This window comes from Haliotis rufescens, unplaced genomic scaffold (genome assembly GCF_023055435.1).
Source record: "Haliotis rufescens isolate VD_foot unplaced genomic scaffold, xgHalRufe1.0.p SCAF_7, whole genome shotgun sequence".
NCBI classification, from domain to species: Eukaryota; Metazoa; Mollusca; class Gastropoda; order Lepetellida; family Haliotidae; genus Haliotis; species Haliotis rufescens.
In genome coordinates this window covers 29,254,014-29,276,530 of record NW_025964361.1, presented here as the reverse complement: position 1 = coordinate 29,276,530, position 22,517 = coordinate 29,254,014, and the positions used below count along the sequence as shown (strand labels likewise).

General features: G+C 41.5%; 1 protein-coding gene across 4 annotated transcripts in view; it reads left to right on the top strand.

The window, feature by feature from the left end:
• LOC124124195 (ATP-binding cassette sub-family C member 4-like) overlaps positions 1-22,517 on the top strand; it is a 74,958-nt gene that overhangs the window by 40,132 nt on the left and 12,309 nt on the right. For 3 of the 4 annotated variants that reach the window (XM_046487310.2, XM_046487311.2, XM_046487312.2), the window contains 15 exons: positions 5,738-5,848; positions 7,046-7,163; positions 7,869-8,084; positions 8,575-8,664; positions 9,245-9,414; positions 10,740-10,865; positions 11,275-11,524; positions 12,971-13,084; positions 13,885-13,935; positions 15,498-15,539; positions 16,893-17,084; positions 17,885-17,979; positions 18,792-18,878; positions 19,556-19,652; positions 20,339-20,566. In XM_046487310.2, the coding sequence (XP_046343266.2) occupies positions 5,738-5,848; positions 7,046-7,163; positions 7,869-8,084; positions 8,575-8,664; positions 9,245-9,414; positions 10,740-10,865; positions 11,275-11,524; positions 12,971-13,084; positions 13,885-13,935; positions 15,498-15,539; positions 16,893-17,084; positions 17,885-17,979; positions 18,792-18,878; positions 19,556-19,652; positions 20,339-20,566 (1,987 nt within the window). Of the gene's footprint in view, positions 1-2,774; positions 3,240-5,737; positions 5,849-7,045; positions 7,164-7,868; positions 8,085-8,574; positions 8,665-9,244; positions 9,415-10,739; positions 10,866-11,274; positions 11,525-12,970; positions 13,085-13,884; positions 13,936-15,497; positions 15,540-16,892; positions 17,085-17,884; positions 17,980-18,791; positions 18,879-19,555; positions 19,653-20,338; positions 20,567-22,517 lie in introns of those variants that run through there. The other variant, XM_048387999.1, reaches the window with a different exon arrangement.

The following is a 22,517-nucleotide window of genomic DNA, read 5'->3' as shown; positions in this document are numbered from 1 at the left end:
TTGAAGTTTGGTGACTGTATAAGGCATATTATTAAATGAATTGTTAATAAAAGATAATTTAAAATACACTTTTTTCTAATGCTGTGAACACCCTATGAGGCCTCCTTGCTGGCTTGTCTGCCCTCTGTTCATGTTGATGCGGACATTTGACCACACCCACCTGGAAGGGGGCGTGGCATGTTTGGTATTTTGGTTATTATATTTGGTATGTCTGAAATGGTAGACATCTCTTTGTCTTCATAACATGTGAACATGAGGGTAGGGTTGGCACTTTAACCTGGTGCAGGAGTTGTGCAATTTCAATACAGGTTAAAATACAACTAAGTGATATATACCATAATAAGCATAAATATGGTTGTTAGTTTATTTTGAGTCAGTTATGTCTGTGCACAGTTGTGTCCCTATGGCGTGAGAGCACCTTGTGATTGTTGGTTCGAATCCCATATTCCCCGAATTGTGTGTCAGCGGGGTACAGGTGCCTATGGGTTTCATCATTGTGATGTTCCTCCCACTTTCATCCCACTACCTTTTTAGGCTAATCACAGTGTTAGTTAGGTTAGGCTACATTAGGTAGATTTGCATTATTTTGATATATGCTATTTTCATAGGCCTATGATTCGTATTTAATAAATGACACCGACCGCCTCAATGGTCTAGTGGTAGAGCGGAAGGTCCGGGGTTCGATCCCCGGCCGCGTCATACCAAAAGACGTTAAAAGATGGTACTTGTTGTTACCCTAGCTGTCTGGCGCTCGGCATTAAGGGGCTAAAACAAGGACTGGTCGGCTCGGAGTCAGTATACTGTGTCTGAGTGGGATATTCATGTTAAACTGTGGCATGGTATCTCAGTGAGTTAGCACTTTAAATCGGCATCAGTCCGGACTAGTACAAGCAGCCACACAAACACACACACGTACATGCACCTCGATATATAAGTGCAATAATTTTGGACGCGACGTTAAACCCCATTTCACCTCACCTAATAAATGAAACCAGAAAAGCATTTTTTTAGCATTACAGTACTGACAGTACTTGATGATCATAACAGGTGACCTGGCTGATCGTGTGTCACAGAATGGGTTGTTCCTCATACTATCAACCACAGGTTTACCAGGCCAAGATTGTTTCCATGCCACCATGATGTTTTTTATTTTGATTGTTTATTGTTTAACGCCACACTCAGCAATATTCCAGCTATATGACGCCGGTCTGTAAATAATCGAGTCTGGACCAGACAATCCAGTGATTGACATCATGAGCATCGATCCACGCAATTGGGATATGATGACATGCATCAACCAAGTCAGCGAGCTTGACCACCAGATCCCATTTGTCTTCTCTTACAACAATCATAGTCGCCTTTTACCACAAGCATGGGTTGCTGAAGACCTATTCTACCCCGGATCTTCGCGGGTTCACTATGTTGTAGCTATTAGTTTCTGAATGCAGGAAAACACAACACTGACTCATTGTGAACTTTAAAGCAGGCTTTCCATGGGACCGGTGTAGTGTAACATGAAGCAGCCTGACCACATCAAAGCCATGGGAAACGTTGAAACTAACTTGAATGTAAGGGAATATACTTCCTTACAGCAAGACTCCAGCAATCATCAGTGTCATGACAAAACAGGTAGACAGACTACGAGGACCCATGACATGACCAGGTCAAATTAGCCATGTTGAAATTGATGGGAGTTGTCCCCAGAATGTACAGGGACAAAACTCAAAGAAAAAGTTCATGGGAAAGCGTTAACCTTTGCCTGACCAAATGTTTTATTGATGTAGACTGCACAAGCTAGACCTGTAAAACAACTCAGGCCACACTGTTTTCATTTGCTGGTTTACAGAAGTATTGCTGACTTATTATCTTCGGTCCCTGTGAAGACCTGGGGTAGAAAAGGTCTTCAGCAACCAATGCTTGCCGTAATAGGTGACTATGCTTGTCGTAAGAGGCGACTAAGGGGATCGGGTGGTCAGGCTCGCTGACTTGGTTATTACAATTGCGTAGATCGATGCTCATGATGTCAATCCCTGGATTGTCTGGTCCAACCTCGATAACTTACATACTGCCATCATTTCGCTGGAATATTGCTGAGTGTTGCGTTAAACAACAAACAAATATTATCTTAGTTATTGGTCACTCACTTTCCTTAAATGTTGGTTTTATCACTGGATTGTCTGGTCCAGCCTCGGTTATTTACAGACCGCCGTCATATAGCTGGAACATTGCTGAGTGCAGCGTTAAACAACAAACAAACATATTGGTCTACTGTATACCGCAAATACAATCATTTAAAATAATATAATGTTTATCAAATGATCTTTAGTCGTTAGATTTTAAAGACAAATTTGAATCTTTTAAAATACGTGTGTATAAGTTCAGTAGCAATTGAGCACTGATAGTGTGGTGGTAGTAAGGGTGTATTTTAGGAATGGTTCTAAGTATGTTGTTTATGGTATATCAATTTTCCTACAAGTGTTTCTCCTTAAATTCCTCTTGAGTGCCTGTGTCTAGAACAGATACAACAATATCATCCAATATACATCTGTGTTGATGTAGGACAGTATTAACCTCTTTGTGCTCTCTATACATTTAACCCCCCTTGTTGTCCAAGGGGTACCCTTATCTTAGATTTTGACAGGCTTCAAGTAGACGATTGCTTTGCACTGTAACATACCCTGCTAATCAATAGCACTGTCCGATATCTTGTATATAGATTGTCAATATCATGTTAAAGTACGGTCCGACACCTTGTATATAAATTGTCAGTATCGTGTTAATAGCGTGTCCACAGACAGCTTGTCAATAAGGGAGATGTTATAAGCCTTTAAATTCTTACATAGATTGTACATATCATGTTTATACTGGATTGATTTTCGATAGTCAGTCAATAAATGATGTATGGCATGTCTTTAAATTGTAACATTTTTCATTGGTGAAGCACAGTACATAGATTGTCCATGTCATGTTAATAGCAGTGGACTGATCGTCGATAGCTGTCAATAAATGATATATTGCATGACTTTAAAATGGTAAATTGTAGCTGATTGGTCAGTGTTTATATCACTTTGGGGGTATGGTAGTATTCTCAATGACACAGGACACTACCTGGCTGTTGATCGAAGGGAACATTGAGTAGGAGCTCCCAGGCAATCGGTTAGTGCGCACTGCTGTCAATGGCTTCTCGTTGATTTCTTGACGTGGGGTCATGTGACCAAATACATGGAGGATCTGGTGAGGTAGGGTTTATTTGATAGGATTATGGTATCAACACTGGTTGGAATGTTTTGTAAAAAAATAAATGACATGTTGATTTTGAATTGGGTTATACTGGGTCATTGTCCCTTGTAAATGTACAGTTGAATCATATTGTTTGTATGTATGACCCAGATTCTGTGGTTAATGGTTGTCTTATATTTCGGTATATTTACATTGCAATTTCAGAATGTGATTATTCTGATGATTATATTGACAGCAAAGTTTTTTTAATAAAAATGAGAAAATAAGTAAGACGTGATATTTCTTGATGTAATGCTGTTTCATCTAAAGCAAAAATAATGTGATTGTTCTTCACGACAAACAGGTTCATGCTGTTGATCTTCAATAAATTGTAGCAGAACATCGGGCGTGTTGTCATGTGGTGTATTAGTGTGTCACACACTGAAACTTCCTGCACAGCTATGTCTGCCTTCAAGTAGGTTTCAACAGATGTCTTGAGAGAGGTTCAACATTTAAAATGGTCTGAATTGTTTATGATATTTGCTTTTAGTAAGTTGTAAGTAAGTTGTGAAAATGAACATGGAGCATAAATGTGTTTCATAAATGATAAAGAAAAGTGTTAAACATTCATTAGACTTACCAGCAACTACCAATCAAACTTGCAAGGATGATAAGGTACGTGATGATATTGTTGTGATTATGTTTGATATGTTTCTTAATAAACGATGAAGAAAAAAAAGTATAGAAAATAAACCCAAACTAGGAGGATTCTTTGTTAACTTCAAAGAAAATATTATTATGTTAATGTATGTTTGACAAGGTTGCTTTAAGATATAATTTTCTTTCTATATGAAGCGCTTGTGGACATTGAAACCGAAATAATGCTGATGCGGTGTTAAATTTTAACTCACTCACCCACTAAAGAGCTTGCATTGTCAGCGAAACCACCCACAACAGTACCTACCTATAACAAGGATAGGTTGGCAACATTGTGTTCACTTCCCATGTGAGTTATTCAGACCATGTTTGCTCTAACTCATTGATTTACAAAAGAATGCTACTCCTTCCCTCCACCCAATCTTCAGCAGGTGCCCTTTTCACAGTGTTTGCACTGGCCATTTACTATGAACATATGCTTGTCATTGCCGAAACAAGCGTCATCTGTCAGTGCTGTAGGTAGGGGATCACCTGCTATTGACAAGGTTTATGTCAAGGCTATTGTTGTGGGGCCAAGGTGATTTTGCTTGTTTTTCATAATGGCTTTTTTGAAAGGATTTTTGTGTTTTCTGTGGAATTGTACCAGTGTTAGGTACCGCTTGGCTGTTTGTTTATTTAGTTAAGATGTCTTGGGGAATCAGCGGCTGGTGACTGGCGATGCCTGATGCAGCACTAAGCTAGCAACACTTACAAACTGATGGAGCTGAGGACATATGCAGTGATAATGTATTATTTAGAACTTGTCATTCATTATCTGGGCTTCGACTGGCGATTTTCCATCCATGACTATAAAAGAATTATGCCCCACCCAAATGTATTTATTTTCTTCTGTGACCCTCTGAAAGTGATTATCTTCTGAAAGACAGAACTTGCTGGTGCATATGTTCATCCTAATAAGGATTCTAAATTATCTTGAGTACTGAAAGTAGTTAGTCAGTGGATTAAGGAATTATTTACATATTTTGAGATTTATGGACCACATTTAGGGCCTAGCATTATTAGTATGTTATTAAAATAGATATACGTAAAGGCATGGAGGCATGATAACTGTACTTCCACAAACTTAAACATGACAAACGCATGGAAAATAAACACACCTATCATCCCTAATGGATGGTATGCTTCACAAATTAATCCTGTGACTCAGAACTTGAAATGCGTAAATGTTTTCAATTTCAGTGAAATGCATCAAACTAGCTCATGGGGAAATGATAATCACAGAGGTCGAAGATGGATCAAATGTAGTTTTCATGTTGGCACTCTTAAATTCTAAAGGATTTATGTAATATCTAAACATCGTTATGAGTGGCCTGTGGTACACTTGAAAGAAAATACATGTCTGTCCCTGTTGTGTCCTCTCCACTGAAATACAGATCAGTATTTGAAACATGTAGAACACAGTCAATATCCAGGTGAGATACACAGATCCATGCCACAAACATTACATTTTAATTCCTTTTCAAGGTGTTAATAGAGTTTTCAGACATAATATGTAAGTTTCAAGAGAAGTGCTTAATGTGCCCTGGCAATTCCAGGCTCCATTGATTATAGCCATAAATCACTATGTAGAGTTATGTCCCTTTGCTGTGTCAGGATCCGGTTCAAACAAAATTTGGCCAGATACTGGTACTTGGTCTGTCAGCACTATAACCATGCTTGTAGGTTTCTTTCAAGTGATGAACATTATGACCTGTGTCACCTCGAGCTTGCCTCCAACATTACACATGCTGGGTGTTATTGAACCAAAATATAATGTTAAAAGCGGTATTAAACTCAACTCACTCACTCACTCTGTGTGCAGGTGGACAGGGCGTATCTTCTGGAAGGGCTACCACCACACCCTTGACGAGGCCGATGTCTACGATGTCTTGCCACAAGACTCCACCGTCAAGCTCTCCAACAATCTGGGCAGGTCAGTCACTCTAGATCCCATCGGACAATCTTTAATCATTCCATACATGACCACAGGAGGAGTGTGTCCCCAGCACCCCATTGCTCATCATAGGAGGTGACTAAATTGGGAATCTGTGGGGATGCCAGGTTAGAAGTAGTCCCCAGCAACCTTACCTGGTCGTAAGATGGTGGTCAGGCTCGGTGAATTGGTTGATGCATGTCAATATACCCTGATGTTGTGGATCATTGCTCACAGTACCAATCACTGGATTGTCTGGTTCAGACTTGATTATTTATGGGCCTTCATGATATAGCTGAAATATTGGTGAGTTCGGCATTGGTTTGGTTTGGTTTGTTGTTTTACATCGCAATCAGCAATATTCCAGCTATATGATGGCAGTCTGTAAATAATCGAGTCTGGACCAGACAATCCAGTGATTTACATCATGAACATTGGAACTTGAATCGATGACATGCATCAACCAAGTCAGCCAGCCTGACCACCCTATTCCGTTAGTCACCTATCACGACAAGCATAGTCGCCTTTTACGACAAGCATGGTTTGCTGAAGACCTATTCTACCCCGGAATCTTCACGGGTCTTGTGCCGCATTGAACGACAAACACAGACATACACAGAGTAGAACAGTTGTACTCACCTGGTTTCCACTGCTTGTCATGAATTAGAGAGCTAAAGTGAGGATTAGATGGTCATAATGGCTTCTGTGGTGGTGCTTGGATGAGTGACCTCTTGGCTGTTATCTGGTTGATACAGGGTCATAACACTCCAACAGCATAGCTTGTTGCTTACACTATCATCCATCAGTTTACCTGCCCGGGACACTCTACAGGCTGCTGGGATGTTATGGGTTGGGACGTTTATTCTAGCCATCAATGTTAAAAATGTATTAATTCATAGAATTTTCCCAACAATCAGATGCTTTGTATTTTAGCTGATTGTGTTTGGATTTGTTACTGAAATTCTCCCTCCTTGGTTATGAGCTCTCTACCAATGATTGTGATAACGGTTTTCCTGCATTGTTAAAAATTGTCTCAATGCCATGATGTGAAAGACTATGAAAAACTGTTAACGGCAACATTTAGCCCAGAGTGACTCTGTGACTGTGAGAGAAGCTGATGGCTAACCCAGCCTGCTCCGTGGCTTGTGGAGATCGGTGCTACATGTCCTATTGTTTCTGCACGTGGTGTTGTTACAGGGAGTGGGAGAAGGAGCTGTACCGCTGGAAGACTGGGGGACACCCGAGCCTGCTCAGCGCTGTGTGGAGATGCTACAGGCCCCAGATCTTGGCCTTCTCACTCTTGGTGCTGGTAGAGGTGAGTGTCCTGCACAACATCGCTTCCCAAAAGAGTCGGTTCAGTTACACATTTGTCCGGTTCAGTCTCGATTATCTCAGAGTGCAATCACGTGGCCAACATTCACCCACCAGTGCATTCGTCACCACTCGCCCCTTTCCGTAACCTGCAAGAAGACTCATCCCCCTATCGATGAATGTTATGTGTGAAAATAAGACAAACCAATCAAAATGAGCGTATGACGTTAGGTTCTTCGGTCATAGAATCCCTCAGGAATAATTGTTTATTTTACTTATGTCTTGCATCTAAAAATGTACCCAAGATACAGTTATATGTGTTCAATCATACTTTATAATACTTTAACTCCTGATGTGCTATAAATTGCATCTGAACATATATAATATATAGGGAAATATACGTGAATCATTACGCAATGAGTTGACAATTCTTTTAGTTATGCCCCTTTGCGCTTAGACGGAACCCGGTCGCAAAAATGGCCATGAGAGGGGCACGAGTCACTATTTGGCTTGTCCCCGAATAACACTAGTTGGTCACAAATGCCACCAGTGCAGAGGGCTGAAATCTCTGTATGCCAAAATAGGAAAAACATATTGCTTGTGTTGAATGTTATTAACACAAGTCTGATTCAGGTTTTGCAAATCGTTTACCCCTACCTCAGCACTGCAGTGATGGCCACGTCTAATGTCTACTACGCCTTGTTTCCAGGAGACTCTGAGGGTGGTCCAGGCAATTCTCATGGGGCACTTCATCCAGATGTTCCGCACCACCGGAGCAGGGGGAGCAACTCTGCCCTACCCCGATGTCTACATCTTCGGAGCCTTCCTCTGTGTTGTCTTCCTTGTCAACATCTTCTTGGACCACAACTTCTTCCACCACGGCTACAGGATGAGGGTAGCAGCAACATCACTGATATACAGAAAGGTGAAGGTCACAGTCTATAGGGACAGCATTGTACGAGGGTTGATTGATAAGTTTCAAGCCTCACATAGAAGGAATTGTGTAATAGTGAAATCTTTTGTTGTGGACTTTACATGATGTCATAGAGGTTTATCCAAAGAAACATGAATCTATTGCAAAAACTGCTTCATAGTGACATGTCAGCAAAATACACAGGGGCCTGTGATGTTTGAGAAATTACAAAGTTAAGGAACTTATTGTATAAAAAAAGATATCAAATTCTGTGACAGTATATGTTGATGGACTTTCCTGGAGACGGTGAGGTAGTCCAGAGGTTAACGTGTTGTTTGGTATCTGAAGACCCGAGTTTGATTCCCAAAATGTCTATTTCTGGTATTCGCTGCCCCGTTACAACTGGAAGTAACTAAACATGGTATGAAACTGTTCTCACCTTCTCATTTATTGAATTTTGTGTATGTTTTAAACTTTAATCTCCATTTTTACATGTTCCCAGGTGATGCGTCTCTCGTACTCTGCCCTGACTCCTAAAGTCATGGAGGACATCATTAACTTGGTTACCAGAGAGATGGACGTCTTCCCCATGGTGTGTTTTTGGTAACATCAGTACAACTTGCAAGTTTGAGTGGTGATTTGAGGTAGAGAAGCGCCCAGTACACCATGGCCAAGCTAGCAGTGAGGGTGGACTAAAATGGCATAGAGTTGTTGTTTGTCTCATTGTTCCCTGAAGGTTTTGATCAGTGTTCATGCTACCAAGGGGGCACGGGTTGTCTAAGGTTGTCTGTGCAGAGTTGTGTCCCTTGGGCACGCCAGAAACCTATGATTGTGGGTTCGAATCCCGGTTCAACCCGATTATGTTTCTAGGTTTGTCAGCACCATACCCGTGCTCGTGGGTTTCACCGAAGTAGTAAACGTCTGAGACCTGCATCACTTTGGGCTGACACGCCGTGATATAACTGGAATACTGTTAAAAGCAGCATTAAACCCAACTCACTCACTCACTCATGCTACCAAACAGTTTGTCTTTTATTTACAGGCTATTATGAAACAGCTGGAATATTGTTGCCAGTAACATAAAACAATATTTCCTCATTTACTGGTACAAAATATGTATGCATGATTTACAGGTTTCAGAGAGTTGAAAAATGTTTCTTTTATGCGTTCAGGTAGTACTTCCAGCAACCTACATTCTGATTGGTCCACTCCAGCTGGGTATAGTTTGTTACCTGCTCTGGGATTGGTTGTTGCTAGGCCCTGTGTGTATGGCTGGCATCTTTGTGCTGTTCCTGCTGTTTCCCCTCCAGATCCTCATGGGCAAGTTGTCCAGGATACTTAGGTGAATGTTACATTATTTAATGGATCCCATCACATACTCCACGATCCAGGCTTGCCATGCAGACATTTTTCACAAATATCAATCACTCTATATTTACACATGTACTGCAAGCTCATAGGCCGAAAGTACAGATATCAACACTATAAGTTGCAGCAGTGTCATGAGGGGTATATGTGGTTTTATTATCCTGCTGACATGTTTCATTCTGACATTTTTAAAGAATTTAAAAAAAATTAAAATTGATAGAAAACAGCTGTTCGTTTGATCATGTTGATCTGAGGTTAACTTGTGCTGTGTCACGTGACTTTCATTGATGCCACTTTTTCCTTCAAAACAGGGTGCAAGAAATTTATTGCCCCCACTCAGAAATGCACATGCTGACCATTTTCTTTCATCTTCCCGAGGTAAAAGAGTTATTAATTGTAAAAGTCCAGTTTCCACCTTTGCCAAACTAGGCTGGAATTTCTGGGCTTGATCATAGTGCCACCAGTGGCTATTACGAGTTATGTCCCTTCCATGTCGCTCCCATTGACCAATCAGATTCCACCTCTCATATCACTTACATTTGCTTCAAACAAAATGGCGACACCCAGTGAAGACAATTTGATCGATAATCAAGATCTATATTGTAATAAAATGGGTCTTACTCTGCAAAGTGCATCCAATCATGTGATCACCCTGATAAAAAAACGTGAAAAGAAATTTCTCTTGATGACATGTTGATGGTACACATGCTTTGCTTTTCCTGCAATCAACTGAAATCTGCCAGAGAGTTTACGAACCGGATTATGCATGGACTCATTAGTCCAGTCAAAATATAACTCCAAAATTCCAGCCTAGTTCGGCAAGGGTGGAAACTGGACTTATACGGGTTAACTCCCTTGACTAGGGAAGATAATTTTCTTTGTGGCAGTGTAAAACAGATTTATTTCCCCACTCAGAAATTTATTTCCGTCCCAGAAGGGATATGTAGTATTTCATCAAGATCATGTGAACCAATCAGATCTCAACATTCTGACGTGGAGGTAAGATAGGTGACCTTACCCCTCTCACTGATGCTGACTATATATGGCTGCAATACTGCTGATGTGAAATAAATCCTATCTCACTCACTGATGCTGTGACACTGATTTCCTGGTGTTTTCCTACAGGCAGGGGCGGTCGGGTAGCCTAGTGGTTAAAGCGTTCGCTCGTCACGCCGAAGACCCGGGTTCGATTCCCGACATGGGTACAATGTGTGAAGCCCATTTCTGGTGTACCCCGCCGTGATATTGCTGGATTATTGCTAAAAGCGGCGTAAAACCATACTCACTCACTCCCTACAGGCAGAAGACAGACACGTTCACCGGCCACCGGCTGAGGAAGTTACAGTCCATCATTGGGGGGATCCAGGAACTGAAGACCGGCTGCTGGGAGAGGCTGTGTGAGAAGGTCCTCACTGCGAGCAGAGAGTGAGTCCATAGAGGTTACCACATCAGTGTCTGTCGGGTACTATTTATCTTACAAGTTGTTTCAAAACGTATTTAATGAGCGAAGGATGTTCTGTCATGATAGTGTGAGAAGGTCGTCACTAGCAGAGAGTGAGTGCACTGAAGGATGACATGTGAGAAGGTCCTCACTCAAGCTAAAATTATAGGTATCTGTTGTCCGCAGTGGTTACTGAATACAGAATGCTTGAGACAATCTGAAGAACAATGCTAACCTTTGGCTTGTGTGGCGGCCAAAACATTCCTGAATCCCGGGATGGGATTTGAACCACAGACCTTCTGATCTGAGGTCGGACGCCTTGTCCACATGACCAAAGAGGTTAACCCAGTCAGGAAGCTGACAAATCAAACAAACATTATGTTGATGTTTCAGCGAGGAACTGGTCCATATGAGGAAGTTGTCACGGCTGCTGAGTTTCAACAGTGCGTTGACGTTGACAGCGGGGAAGCTGGTGATGTTTGTGACGTTCATGTTGGTGCTGGTGACTGGAAGGACGATCACCGCAATGCAGATCTTCACGGCGATGGCGCTGTTTGAGACGCTGCGCATCAGTCTAAGTATACTGCTGCCTGCTGGGATACTCTTCCTCAACGACACACTGAAAACTCTCAAGAAAATACAGGTATGTAGAGAGTTTGAATTGTTGTCCATAAATTGGTTTACAGAATTTTGTTTTCTTCGGAAATGTTGGTTGTCAAAAAAAGGAAACATGAAATTATCTTCAATTGAGCATGTCAGAATTTCCACAACTGCACTCTTGAGCCACATGAATGGAGCCATTTTTCTGTCTAACGACTGTGCAACTGGATATGTCAACAAAGGGCTGTAACTGTTATCGGTCTTCATGGTTTCAAACTTTGCGGTAAACAAAACTGTATTTTTCAATGAATCCTCTTATCAACCCAAACTAATTTGAATGACTTATTTTTTTAGTTATTTTTTATACCATTAGAGTCAGCAATATAAAAAAATATATTTAAAAAAATCATTATACAGTTATTTTCATTTTGGGAAGTTGGCATATCAGTTGACCAATAAAGAAAATATTAATGGTCTTACATAAAAAGTCTCAATGGGGAGTATGGGTCAGAATATTCCTGCTTATAGAGCTGATGATTGAGGATCAGGTGGTGACAGTGTATGGAGACTGATTGTGTGTAGTCGGGGTGGCTGGAACTGTTGCTTATGCTATGGACCCGTGAAGATTCTGGGTAGAATAGGTCTTCAGCAACCCACTCTTGCCGTAAAAGGCGACTATGCTTGTCGTAAAAGGTGACTAACGGGATTGGGTGGTCAGGCTCGCTGAATTGGTTGATACATGTCATCGATCCCAATTGCGTGGATCGATGCTCATGATATCAATCACTGGATTGTCTGGTCCAGACTCGATTATTTACAGACCGGCGTCATATAGCTGGAATATTGCTGAGTGCGGCGTAAAACAACAAACCAACAAACTAACCAACTTATGCTATGGTTTGCTGGGTCGCAACTTGACCATTAACAGGTCACCATGATGGAGCTAGAATATTGGAAACTGACATAAAACAACATTCATTCACCCACCCCTCGGTACAACAACCAATACTATAGGAGACACAGTTGAAGCCTTTAGAACAGTGAGGCTCTTGAGGTTTAAACTTAAAGGGGGACTACTCTGCTAGTGTGGTGCCTATTCCCTTGCACTGGAAACATGTGAAGATCCAGTTTAGAACAGAACTTCAGCAACCCATGCATGGCATAAAAGACAACTATGCTTGTCATAAGAGGCGACAAATGGGATCACCATGTCATCGTATCCCAATTGCGTTATGTACTTTCAAAGTGAGGTAGGAATGAAACGATTTTTTAGAACACTGCTGGAGACTGGTATTTGCAATATTTCAAACTCAAAGAGTGATTTATATATACTACGTTCCAAAAGACACTCACTTCTCATGTTGTAACATAATCTCAGGTGTCATAGTCCACACTGTAGGATGTGCGTTGCTGTTGGAATTGAGTATATATCAGTGCTGTAGAGTTGTTGGTAACCCGAAGCCTTATGTAGTCACATCTCTCGTTGCAGCATTTCCTCATGATGGAAGAGAAGGGGACGTTGTCCATGAGTCGCGGCAGCTTCCAGATGCTCAACAATGACGTCGTCATCCGCTTCAGCAACTACTTCGGCAGTCGGCAGAAGGTTAGTTATATATCTTCCATGTTGCACTGGCAGGGTTACAGGATTTACTGAGTGGAACTGGCTTGTACACTACTAGACTGGGCCTCAGATAGGCTGTGTATTTACATACTGTAAACTTTGCAAGATAAATCACCATTACCCTATTAAGTTGGAGTTGTTTGCGTACAAATCCGCATGAAAAGTTGCTTTACCTGTACTACAACATTGTGAGTAATTAACCAATGTATCTTTTTTAACTTACGTGCCTATATTTCTTTACAAATCTTTATTAACTGATCGACTGCAGGTAATACCTATACGTGAACTCCTACTGCTGTGAATGATGCATACACAAGGCACTACATCTTCTTATTGTTAAGTTGGTATGTGTATGGCTGTTGTGAGTTTGTGCAACATGTTACACACTTGGGGCATGACTCAATGAATACAAATCAGAGGTCAATCAAACAGCATATAAAATAATTATAAAAATATTGTTTACCTTATTGGTGGAAAAATACCCAGTGGACTGGACCCATGGGAGTACCCAGTCCAGATTTGTTGACATGGTATTTCCGGTGTTACATGCTCACGGTAATGTCTCTTCAAAGCTTTTCAACCCTGTGTATAAAATGACCCCCCTTCAAAGCCCCTTAGTTCTAGCAGAGACGTATATAGTATATACGTCCGTGGTTCTAGGTACGAAAAACTCGCCTTATACACAGCTTGTTGAACTCGAGTTACAGCATCAGACATTGTCATATATTTCTGCAAATTCCCAACTTTTTTAATTGATTGCACAATTCCTCTGTTTGTTACAGAGCCTGGATGCTGCCATGGCACTGGTAAACATTGAACTGGACATAGAAAAGGTAGGATTCATCATGTTGTTACTTTAAAGAAGAAAACATTCACTCCCAGTTATTTTGAATCAGTCATTTAAACAACATTTGCTGAGTCATGATCTGGATGGGGCAGAATAGGTGCCCTTGTGTTACACACTGTGTGACCTGGCTGATTGTGTGCCATCATAATCCATCAGTGTGGATCGCTGCTCATGCTGTCGGCCTCTGGTTTGTTTGGTGCAGACCCAGTTATTTACGACCTCAATGATATAGCTGTAACATAACTGACTGATGTTTCTGGCTTGAGGGTGTGTTTGATTCTGTGTCTTGGGGGGGGGGGGTGTTTGTTTCTGTGTCTTCAGGGTGTGTTTGTTTCTGTGTCTTCGGGGTATGTTTGTTTCTGTGTCTTCAGGGTGTTTTTGTTTCTGTGTCTTCGGGGTATGTTTGTTTCTGTGTCTTCAGGGTGTGTTTGTTTCTGTGTCTTCTGGCTGTGTTTTGTCCATTGATTCGGCATGTTGTCATTCCTTGTAACAACCCAGTTCCAAGTGCTGAGGTTTGACGAGAGGGGAGCAAGCCTTGGTTCCTGGTTCTGCATCATCTTGTAAAATGGCCCACATGGTATAAGATAGTTAGCGCCCCCCTCTGCAGGTGATATGGACCACAACGCTCTCCTGTGACATCCCGTGCATGGAAGTCCATTTCAACCTTGAGAAGGGCGCTAACGTGTTCATATCATATTCCAGATTTGATCCAGTCCTTCTATTGATAAATATTTATATAATTTAATCATGTAGGTTAGTGTTAAGCAATTATTACATTTATTCTCATAAACTTCTTAATAGCTTCTTGTATCCTTGTCCGTGAAGATCCGGGGTAGATTAGGTCTTCAGCAACCCCTGCTTGCCGTAAAAGGCGACTATGCTTGTCATAAGAGGCGACTAACAGGATCGAGTGGTCAGGCTTCCTGACTAGGTTGATGCATGTCATTGTATCCCAATAACGTGGATCGATACTCATGATATCAATCACTGGATTGTCTAGTTGTCATAGAGAAACAGTTTAAAACAATAAGCCACTCCCCGCGATTTCCACTTAAGCATAATAACTTCTCCCTTAGCAGGGAATTCTGGGAACCTCGGTCTGTCTGCTTCTGCCATGAATGTAAAACACTCAAGAAAAGTAAATGTGCATCTTGACTATCCCTCTTATACCGGGTTGTCGTGTTGATGATGTGACTGTATGTAGTCTGGGGTTACCACACTGGTCCAGACCACCGTCATATAGCTGGAATATTGCTGAGTGAGGCATTAAACAACAAACAAACAAATTGTATCCTTGTGTACTCTGTTTTGTGTTTCATGTTTACATTATTTGTATGAGTTAAACCAAGTTCAGACAAGTGCTGATAAAGTCTCATGTTATCTTATGATGTGTTTCAACATACATATATGCAGGCTTTACTTGACACATGCACAAAACCAACATTTGAAAGCATGTTCAAGACGTAATTAAGCAGCTTAACAAAGGCTAAAGCAGTGGCTCGCTCTTCTGATAAATCTTGTCACATGATATTTTTATTTTTTCATTAGAGTAAGCTGTATGCTGTGATTGGTCCACCAGATGGAGGCAAGGTATGGTATAACACAACACTTGGCAGTATAAGAGTCAATATAGATTCTCAGTTGTCACAGGTCATACCACAACCATAGTCATTTCAGACTCTTTCCTCTCCTAGACCGCCTCCGTGGTCTAGTGGTATAGCGTCCGTTCCGGAGAGCGGAAGGTCTGGGGTTTGATCCCCGGCCGCGTCATACCAAAAGACGTTAAAAGATGGTACTTGTTGTTACCCTGTCTGGCGCTCGGCATTAAGGGGCTAAAACAAGGACTGGTCGGCTCGGGAGTCAGTATACTGTGTCTGAGTGGGGTATTCATTATTAAACTGCGGCATGGTATCTCAGTGTGCTAGCACTATAAATCGGCATCAGTCCGGACTAGTACAAGCAGCCACACAAAAACACACAGATAGATGCACGTCGCTATATAAGTGCAATAATCTTGGACGCGTCGTTAAATCCCATTTCACCTCACCTCTTTCCTCTCCTCTCCTCAGTCCATGTAACAGTCTTTGAATATGAGGCATTGCTTGCGTTAATAACCTCTTACAGTTTTAACATGCATTCACAATTTTCCTATTTTTTGTCTACAATTACATATGAAATGTTGAGGTAATCTTGTAATCTTGTAAAGTGGAAGTGATGTCAGTGCTGATGGGACTCCATAGGGGCATAATAAATGGCAAATTTTGAAGGAGTTGATCTTTAGTTTCTTATACCACTAGGGTGAATTATGTTCATTGTTTCAGCGGGTTGTTATTCTTCGTATTAATTCCATGTGTTTAGGACCCGTGAAGATTCCGGGGTAGAATAGGTCTTCAGCAACCCATACTTGCCGTAAAAGGCGACTATGCTTGTCGTAAAAAGCGACTAACGGGATTGGGTGGTCAGGCTCGCTGACTTGGTTGATACATGTCATCAATCCCAATTGCGTGGATCGATGCTCATGATGTCAATCACTGGATTGTCTGGTCCAGACTGATTATTATACAGACCGCCATCATATAGCTGGAATATTGCTGAGTGTGGTGTTAAACAACAAACCAACAAACAAACCATGTGTTTAGTGTGATGAGGTTGGACGATTTGATTGAGATGAACCCTTGGTTCATGGTTTTGAAATACTCATTGCGTGTCATGGCCCACGTGGCATTAGTTGGTTAGCATCCCCCACACCATCTGCAGGTATTATGGACTTGAACACTCTCAGCTGATGCCTGTAGTGTTTAAAGTCCATATTACCCTTGAGAGGGCCCTAACTTATACTTATCACCTATCTACATGACCAGCACACTTTGCATCAAGAATGCTACTTAACTCTATATATCTGTATTCACAATATTATATTATTGTTTGCTCATTTCCTGACAGAGTTGTCTGCTCCTGGCTGTTATTGGTGAACTTGAGAGACACAAAGGTCAGCTGTTCCATCATGGCCGCCTGGCGTACATTCCCCGACAGCCATGGTTGTTCCCAGGGACTATCAGGGAGAATGTTGTGTTCGGCTCGGAGTTCGTGAGACATCGGTACAACCAGGTGCTCCAGTCATGCGCCCTGTCACAGGTAAACTCACAGGACTTGATTAATTACTATTATTAATACTAGTGTTGTAGATATAATGTTTGTTGTAGACCACACCAGAAACCTATAATGATCATTGGTTGGAATCCCTGATTATTTTCCTTGGTTTGTCAGTGCCATTCCCGTGCTCATAAGTTTAACCAAAGTGGTGAATGTTGAGGACTTGCATCTTTTCAGTCTTTCCTCCCACATCCAAATGACACGCCATGATATAACTGAAATACTTGACAAAGTGAGTAAACTGAGCACAGTGTCCTGTCGATTGGCTTTTCAAGCATCATTTGATAGGGCTTGAATCCCAGATATCTTCAGTTCTGATCTATGGTCTATAGGCACCGGCACCAACTGTTAATATGGGTTTCATCTGTGATGCTGAGGGCCTTCCACAAAAACTCTTTTGCCATGACTAAAACAGCATTTAACCCAACTTAATCACTTCTAAATTTAAAAAATATGTATTTGTGAATCTATGCCCTTATGTTCTGTCCATAGTGAATAAGTAAGATGCAGATAATGTTAGACATACATATTGAACACAGGACTGATGGGCTATCTTAGAAGGTCTTATTTTGCTTCAGACATAGTCATCAACCAGTACATTCAATTCATTGGGTCATTTTTAGATTGACATTAATCCTGCAAATGTATTCAGATGAAATTTGGTTCAGAATTCAGCATTATTTCCAATCATCCATTTGCTCGTTCTTAAACCAGCCATCTAATGACACTGTGTTGCATTGGCCATTGTTGCTGATGTGTACATGTCTTTATTGTCCCATCAGATGCTGGATGCCTTCCCACAGGGGGATCTGACCGTGGTAGGAGACAGGGGTGTCACCATAGACAACAGTGTACAGGCCAAGATTACCCTGGCCAGGTGAGCTAAATGTGATCTGACATTGGTAGGAGATAGGGGTGTCGACAGCAGTGTACAGGCCAAGATTTACCTGGCCAGGTGAGCTAAATAAAAACAGACATTGGTAGGAGATAGGAGTGTCACCATAGACAACAGTGTGCAGGCCAAAGTTATTCTGGCCAGCTGAGCTAAATGTGATCTGACACTGGTACGGGACAGGAGTGTCACCATAGACAACAGTGTGCAGGCCAAGATTACCCTGGCCAGGTGAGCTAAATGTGATCTGGTATTGGTAGGAGACAGGGGTGCAGGCCAAGATTACATTGGCCAGGTGATCTAAATGTGATCTGACCTTGGTAGGAGACAGGGGTGTCACCATAGACTACAGTGTGCAGGCCAAAATTACCCTGGCCAGGTGAGCTAAATGTGATCTGATGGTGGTGTTTTTAAAAAAAAAATGTTCTTTTCACTTCTATATTTTCATCAGCAGCTTTGTGGTTTTGAAGTATTTATCTTTCATCCAAATTATTTTATGAAAGAGGCCTTATGTCTAGCATAATATGGGGCGGTCGGGTAGCCTAGTGGTTAAAGCGTTCGCTTGTCACGCAAAAGACCCGGGTTCGATTCCCGACATGGGTACAATGTGTGAAGCCCATTTCTGGTGTCCCCCGCCGTGATATTGCTGGAATATTGCTAAAAGCGGCGTAAAACCATACTCACTCACTCACACTCTAGCATAATACATTTCGTAATAATGAGGTTTTGAATGAAGTAAGAGAATGTTCACTCTGTACATAACTGTTTTACCTGTATAAATGACTTGTTGTCCACAGGGCTGTGTACCAGAATGCTGATATTTACTTGATAGACGACATCCTGTCAGGAATGGATGGCAAGTCGTCCATGCACATCTTCAAGAAGTTAGTACATATTTCCTCACAACTAGTTTTGTTAAAAAATAAGTCTCAGCTTTCACCATAAGTAATTACTTCATTATAATTTTTGGAAAATACATTAATATTTTATACATCTTCTTCCAAGCATTTAATTAATCAACAGCTATTAATGAACTATTTAGTATGATGTATAACACCTAGTTGACTGCAAAGTTCGAGGAGTGTTATGTAAGCGCAGAATTATTATTGTTGGTTGTACTAAGTCTTTCCACATTACTTTGATAGTGTATATTTTAGAATACACTGATAACTCAATGTCCATGAAATATTTGTTGATCAAATTTTGCTCAGATATCAGTCTAGCCATGAAGTTACATGTGCCTTTGCTTTTCAGGATTTTTTGTTGTTGATTAATTCCAGTTTCCATTGCAAAAAATTCCAATCAATGAAACATTGATGAGCCATTTGTATTTCCTCACTCATCAATCAAGTGTTTTTGCAATTTTTTATATTTTATATTTTTCCCCACCAAGATGGTAAGTACTAGTGTACATCCTACTGAGGCACCAGTCAGCTTGCAGCATATAATATATAATATATAATATAATATGAATCAGTGTCATTTAGAACAAGTTCCTGTCTTGCATTGAGTATAACATACCGTTGGTGAGGATATGAGTATTTCATGCTTGTCATTTCAGATGCATCTGTGGGCTCCTTCAGAATAAGACTCGACTGTTTGTGACGGATAATGCACAGCACACCCAGGTCGCTAACAACGTCATCATGGTGTCACAGGTATGATAAGATTATATACAGGTAGTCAGGGTATTCTAAGTTAGATCAAGTCTTTTCCTCTGATAACATGTGGAAAGCCGCATGCATAAAGATCTGACAGCCCCCCATTCGAACCGTGCCTATCTAATCGACCAATCAGCCTTGAGGCTTCTTGGGATTTTCAGTAGCTTTTATGTTACTTCTGTGCAAAGCATTCAGATCTCTGTATCTTGAAAACGAACTTGAATGGTGAGTTCTGAATGTAAATAATAAAAGTTACATCATTTCTGAGTGCCATGGCATCTACACCCCAAAAGGTGTTACGTCATTAGAAATTTCAGATCTGATTTTAGTGAGACTGATAATGTGAAAACTGCTATACAGTTTTGTAATAGTGTGTTCATCAGTGCTGTGTGGTGCTGTAATTGTAGAGTTGAAAAATGTCAGAATTTTCAGGGTCAAGGAATTTGTTTCAATATATTTCATGATTTGTGTTATTTGCAATAATTTTAACAATGATGGTCATTAAAAATGCCTCACATGTGGCAATTTATTTATTACATACAAAATTGGAGCCAGATGTTTTTGCTCGGGCATGTTCTGGGTTCGATTAGTGTTTTGGGAATGACTATTCCTTCTCAAAGTAAAATGTTGGGTGTGTATGGGTATGACTTGATGAATAATGTTACTGATCTTGTCCTACCCAGGGCACTGTCCACTTCTCGGGCCGATATGACGACATCCACCGCTGGGGCATCACAGTCAGCCACTTCCTGACAAGCCGGACACACCCGGAAATGGACGTGGACAAGATGGCCGACATCTCGTCCCCCCTGATACAGGACCTGTCCTCCACCCTGCTGCCCCCTCCCTCCCCAGACAGTGTCAAGGACAGCGTCACGGGCTCCTTCGAGATGCTTCAACATGACTATAAGGTCAATATAATCTCCATCATTGAAATGAAGTTGTGTTAGTTGTTTCAAGTCATGTGTGAGGACAGCCTGAATTAATGCAGTTCTTTTCCCTTTACGACCATGGTGAAATCCACAAGCATGTATGTGGACAAACCAAGAATGGCAATCAGTGTGAATCTAGAATTCAAACCCACAATGACAGGATCCTGCAACATCTAAGGGATGCAACTCTCACACCGAACTGGAGTGCCATAGATGACTGTGCCACCAATGCCTCTAGTTGAACCATGATTGCAAGGGGCCCTTTCCATGACCCAGATGTTAGAAAGGAGACATTTGGGGGTCCTATGTTCCAATACATTGCAGTGAAATCTTGAGGGTGTCCCACTTGACACCATTGTAAATGTCTTGTGTAGAAGTCCATACAAAGTCAGGAACACCTGTTCACTTCCTTACTGTCTGTAGTTGCTCTCCACTTGAATCAACTTCTGAGAGTGTTATAGCTTATATCTACAATTGACCGTGCAAGAAATTCAATGCTTTAAATATATTGGAGTGTTCTCATTTCCATGATGTAGTTGATAGTGTCTATCTGGTGTTCAGAAGTTGGTGGTTCAGTTCCCTGACTGCGTCATACTAATGACGTTAACAGATGGCACTTCTTGTTAACCCACCTGTTGCTTGACATTGCGGGGATAATCAAGGACATATTACAATCTTTGTATTGTAGCCAACATACCCACCATGTGAGGATCAACTAGGGCTGGATGAGTCCAAATGTACTACCTGGGTACCCACCCACCCATCACCCGACCCTATCGGGTACCCACCCACCTGTCACCCAACCCGACCGGGTACCCACCCACCTATCACCTGACCCTACCGGGTACCCACCCACCTATCACCTGACCCTACCGGGTATCCACCCACCTGTCACTCGACCCAACCCAGGTACCCACCCACCTATCACCTGACCCAACCCAGGTACCCTGCCACCTGTCACCCGAGCCAACCCAGGTACCAACCCAGGTACCAACCCAGGTATCCACCCACCTATCACCCATCACCGGACCCAACCCAACCCACCGACCTATCACCCGACCCAACCCGAGTACTTGCTGTAGGTCTCACAATCTCATTAGAATCAGATCTAGGTTCTTGCTGCCGAAATTTGACCGACCACTGGAATGACTAACAAGAAGTCAACATCAGCCAATTAGAAAGCAGCTTTTTCGAGCTTTACGGCACTCGTTTCAACCTGGCGACTTCCATTTCAGACTACGCTTGAAAAATATGTTGACACAGTTCTTGATTAAAATTTGGAAAACTGAACAAACGAACATTCCAGAATGCCCAATATCTAGTAGAGATTTGACAGAATCACCAGTACGGGCCGTAACTGTCGTTCGGAATACCCCTTGTTAAATATTTCGAGGTTGCATGGTTAGAAAACACATTCTGACTGTCACTTTCATGATCTGGTAAGCGACGCTCTGATTGATTGGATGAAAGGCTGTTCTGACATGACCCGTAATGGGATGTCCTCAGATCTTTGCTTAGCGATAACGAGAACTAAGATCTGATTTAATGAGATTGTAGGTCTCAAGATATTGGTACAAACTGTCCCATTGGGAAAAGTTTGATGTTAGCCCTGGCCAAATGTATTTACATACATGTATAATACAATCTAAGCAAACTAAAGGTTATCTTTACTCAAACATATAGATGAGAAGGAATGAGTGCGTAGTCAGAAAGAAATGCAAATATAAGTGACTTGTTGTGTAAACATAGTTTTAGATAGCTTTTTTCATTGAACAATATATTAGGTGACTAACCATGGGTCCGGGTAGTCCTGTGGGTACCGAGTACCTGAGTTACCTGTCCCAGTCCTAGTCTCAAAAAAATGTTCAATCATATGTTCACATATTCAATCCGTGTCACTTTATCTGAAATATATCAGTACGTCCAACCT